This window comes from Haematobia irritans, chromosome 2 (assembly GCF_050003625.1).
Source record: "Haematobia irritans isolate KBUSLIRL chromosome 2, ASM5000362v1, whole genome shotgun sequence".
NCBI lineage: Eukaryota > Metazoa > Arthropoda > Insecta > Diptera > Muscidae > Haematobia > Haematobia irritans.
Genome location: NC_134398.1, coordinates 213,846,066 through 213,850,656, shown reverse-complemented (window position 1 = coordinate 213,850,656; position 4,591 = coordinate 213,846,066). Strand labels below are relative to the sequence as shown.

Sequence of the window (4,591 nt, the reverse complement as noted above, 5' to 3'; positions counted from 1 at the left end):
CTCTGGTTTTTGGGATGCGCATGGAATAATTTTTATCGATTATCTTGAGAAGGGAAAAACCATCAACAGTGACTATTATATGGCGTTATTGGAGCGTTCGAAGGTCGAAATCGCGGCAAAACGGCCCCATATGAAGAAGAAAAAAGTGTTGTTCCACCTAGACATCGCACCGTACCACAAGTCATTGAGAACGATGGCAAAAATTCACGAATTGGGCTTCGAATTGCTTTCCGACCCACCGTATTCTCCAGATCTGGCCCCCAGCGACTTTTTCTTGTTCTCAGACCTCAAAAGGATGCTCGCAGGGAAAAAATTTGGCTGCAATGAAGAGGTGATCGCCGAAACTGAGGCCTATTTTGAGGCAAAACCGAAGGAGTACTACCAAAATGGTATCAAAAAATTGGAAGGTCGTTATAATCGTTGTATCGCTCTTGAAGGGAACTATGTTGAATAATAAAAACGAATTTTGACAAAAAAAATGTGTTTTTCTTTGTTAGACCGGGGACTTATCAGCCAACCTGTTAACAACAACTGTGTGGGGAAGAATCACTTTTTGCTGTCGAATCAGCCGTAATTAATCGGATATAATTGCAAGCAACTGTTTTCTGACCAAGCACTAAATATACCATTCCATTTGTAGAAGACAACGAAAATATGTTTTTTTTGGCAATTTGTATAACAGATACCTTTGAGCATGGGTATAGTATTTTAATTTGACATTGAATATATACAAGAAAATATATTTTCACTAAGGGACACATTAACAAATTACTGCAATAAAATTGGGAGCTCCGACAACCTCCAACTCTGAATGATTCATTTAGGACAACATTAACAATGAAATGTTGGATTGCTTTAGTTAGTTTATTAAGGAATATCAAATACATAGGTATTACTAAAAATCAAACGTAAAATTAAATAAAAAAAAAGAATATTTACACATGAGCTTTAAAAAACAAATACACAAAAATAAAAATCGAAACAGCAAATCTTAATTAATAAACAATTATCTAACAACAATAGCAACAACTTCTATTAATATTGTATAAATCACACATAAACGATATCGAAATTAAATCAAGTAATTAAGATTGGTGTCGCTAGATAATAACGGAAATAGATATTCAAATACAAATTCAAAATAAACGCAACTAAAATAAGTCCAAAAGGACAGTGACTACCCCGTTCATTAAAGTATTAGCGGCATTGTGAAAAATGTCTTCTATTATCGCGGTACAAAAACCGGTGTGGTATAAACGTGTCTATCGAAAACTCTTGACCTCCAATGATTTTTATAAATCAATGCAGGCAATGTTTTGTTGTGCTTTCGTAAATGGCATTACTCCATTGCGTATTGTCACCTTGGCAAATGGTGTGAAAACTTTAAGGACCTCAATCTTTGGTTATTGTAATCTCCTAATGCATTTGGTATTAATGGCATACTGTTATTCCTATACAATGTATCATCACGAATCAGTCGTTGGCTATTTGCTAAGAACTAAAGTTTCCGATTATGGTAATAAATTGCATGTTTGCAGTGGTGTTTTGGGTGCCACTGTATTACCCATATCTGCAATCGTACGTAAATCATCGTTGGAGAAGTCGTTCAATATCATACTTGAAGCAGATCAGCATTTTTCACGTCTTAAGTGTAATTTGGACTATACCGAAATATTACGTTATGTTTTATTCGTTTTAAGTATGGTGTTTATTTTCGATTGTACGATTACAGTGATATGTATTTACTGTCTCGATTCGTTGAGTGTATATCCTTCGCCTTGTTTGATTTTCTTGGTGGTTGCCGAAGTTTTGGGTATATCAGTGACTATATCCCTATACTGTGCCATAGTCAGATCTATTCAGAGAAGAATCCATCAATTGAATGTGGTAAGTATAGTGAGTAAAACACTGAAAAAAAATTTTTTACAAATTTATTGCCCTTAAATTACATATGTCTTTACATTTCTTTCATATAAAAGGAAAACATTTAGTAATTTTGAAAAAAATCAACGTTATTAAAATCGCCTTTAAATTAACGAAACCGCTTTAACTTTATTTTAGTTAATTGATTTAGCTAAATTGGATCTGCCTTAAACTGTAGCTCAAAATTTTCTTACTTTTTGTTTCATGGTGGGTTCGCTTTTTGCACCGAAAAAAAAAGTGAATTGTTTTATAGGAAGAATGAACTACTACGCACGAAAATTGAACTAAATTTTACTCTTCATTTTGAGATTTCCACAAAACCAGGAAATTTTAATGTCCTGTTGTACTTTTTAACTGAAGTTCACGGAATTACATTATCTCATAGAAGAAAAATTAACTAAAAGTAAAGAAGAAAATCATTGCCGCCAAATCATAACCATTTTAACCATACAGTAGTTCATTCTTACTATTTTTGGGAATCGTAAGAAAATTTTCATTTGTTTTAGTTCATATTGAACTTATGTTTACGGTCATTGAACTTTGTACTCACGTTTGGTTCATAAAATTTTCGAGACGTACTTAAAAAAAGTAAGATTTCATTAAGCTTTGGAAAATTTCGATAAAAATAATAAAATTGTAGTTAAATTAATTTTATAGTTAAATTAAATTAATTTAAAATTGTAGTTAAAATAATTTTTTTCCAATAAAAATATGTTAAATTTAGCGTTAGTTTAACTTTATACTCACGTTTAGTTCATAAAATTTTTGAGACATACTTAAAAAAAGTAACATTTCATTAAGCTGTGGAAAATTTCGATAAAAATAATAAAATTTAACTTGCTGGTTCACAAACTACTAACTTTCGTGTAAGTGAAGCAACTACTTGACTCGGGAGCCACCGTGGTGCAATGGTTAGCATGCCCGCCTTGCATATACAAGGTCGTGGGTTCGATTCCTGCTTCGACCAAACACCAACAAGTTTTTCAGCGGTGGATTATCCCACCTCAGTAATGCTGGTGACATTTCTGAGGGTTTCAAAGCTTCTCTAAGTGGTTTCATTGCAATGTGGAACGCCGTTCGGACTCGGCTATAAAAAGGAGGTCCCTTGTCATTGAGCTTAACATGGAATCGGGCAGCACTCAGTGATAAGAGAGAAGTTCACCAATGTGGTATCACAATGGACTGAATAGTCTAAGTGAGCCTGATACATCGGGCTGCCACCTAACCTATGATGAATTTATGTTAAAGACGCTTCCCACTAGAAACATATCAAACTTTATACTTGGAATTGTAAATAGCTGTTATAATGAACCTTCATTAATAATAAGCATATTGAAAAATGCATTTGGACTAAAGTCATTGAAGTTCAAATAAATGCAAGAGCTCACCGATGCCAGCCTAAAATTTATGGCGATTTCAATTGCCATAAGAGGGAAAATGCAGTGTAACACCAAGACAACGAAATTAATTGATCCAATTAATTTTTTAATTGAAATGTCTTCAATCACAGAAATGAAAGTATCAATTAAAAAAATTAATTGAAAGTCAATAAAAAATTTATTGTTACAATTCAACAATTAATAGATACTATTAATTATTGTGATTGATTTTTGTTTCAATTAAAATATTTGTTGAATCAACTACATTTTTAATAGAATATTTTTTAAAACTCAATTAAGACTTTCATTGGAAAAAATTTTGTGAAAATTTTTTCTGTGAACATATCTTTTCACGAAAAGAAATCGCCCATAGACCGGAAAGAGTCAAGGAGTTGCTTCACTTACACGAAAGTTAGTAGTTTGTGAACTAGCAAAATGATCGGGTTTACTTGCCAAAAAAATCAGATGAAAATAAACATCTTCGACGGCCGATGGTCGCTCCCCGATCGTATTCAAGAACCAAGAATGGCTTATAAAGGGAGGTTCCTCGCTTCATTTCTACCGCACAATGTCCACCAAAATCTTCAGATCTCAATCCGCTGGACTTTTGCGTTTGGGGAATTTTGGAGAGTTAGGTTGGCACACAAACTATCGCTTTGATCATCTCAAGACGGTGCTACACCAAAATACCTCAGATCCACTTTCGTGCAGCGCACAGTGATTCGACATCGCGTTTTTTGGAAATAATTTTGCAACTTTTGAACGAATAAAAATATCAACAAAATTGGTAAAAATTTAGTATTTTATTTAAATTCCAAATTGTGGAGTCTATTAAATTTAATCTGAAACCCATGCGTAGAATTTTGTAGGTTAGGTTAAGTTAGGTAGCAGCCCGATGTATCAGGCTCACCTAGACTATTCAGTTCATTGTGAACTTCTTCATTGGTGAACTTCTCTCTTATCACTGAGTGCTGCCCGATTCCATGTTAAGCTCAATAACAAGGGACCTCCTTTTTATAGCCGAGTCCGAACGGCGTTCTACATTGCAGTGAAACCACTTAGAGAAGCTTTGAAACCCTCAGAAATGCCACCAGCATTACTGAGATGGGATAATCCACCGTTGAAAAACTTTTTGGTGTTCGGTCGAAGCAAGAATCGAACCCACGACCTTGTGTATGCAAGGCGGGAATTCTAACCATTGCACCACGGTGGTTCCCTATAATTTTGTAAGTTATGCAGTTAAACGAAAATAACGATCCACGAAAGGTGCCTTCTGGGTTCAAAATACT

General features: G+C 34.2%; 1 protein-coding gene across 1 annotated transcript; it reads left to right on the top strand.

The window, feature by feature from the left end:
* The first annotated feature begins 1,215 nt into the window (after positions 1-1,215).
* On the top strand, positions 1,216-3,371 carry LOC142225268 (putative gustatory receptor 28b). The gene is made up of 2 exons (XM_075295041.1): positions 1,216-1,887; positions 3,252-3,371. The coding sequence occupies exons 1-2, from the start codon at positions 1,216-1,218 to the stop codon at positions 3,369-3,371; spliced, it is 792 nt and encodes a 263-aa protein (XP_075151156.1).
* The last annotated feature ends 1,220 nt before the right edge of the window (positions 3,372-4,591 follow it).

Bases quoted from the DNA above. Each gene is read 5' to 3' on its own strand.
- LOC142225268 (XM_075295041.1), top strand. From the start codon at position 1,216: ATGTCTTCTATTATCGCGGTACAAAAACCGGTGTGGTATAAACGTGTC. The intron at 1,888-3,251 runs GTAAGTATAGTG...ATTAATAATAAG, and splicing joins GAATCCATCAATTGAATGTG to CATATTGAAAAATGCATTTG.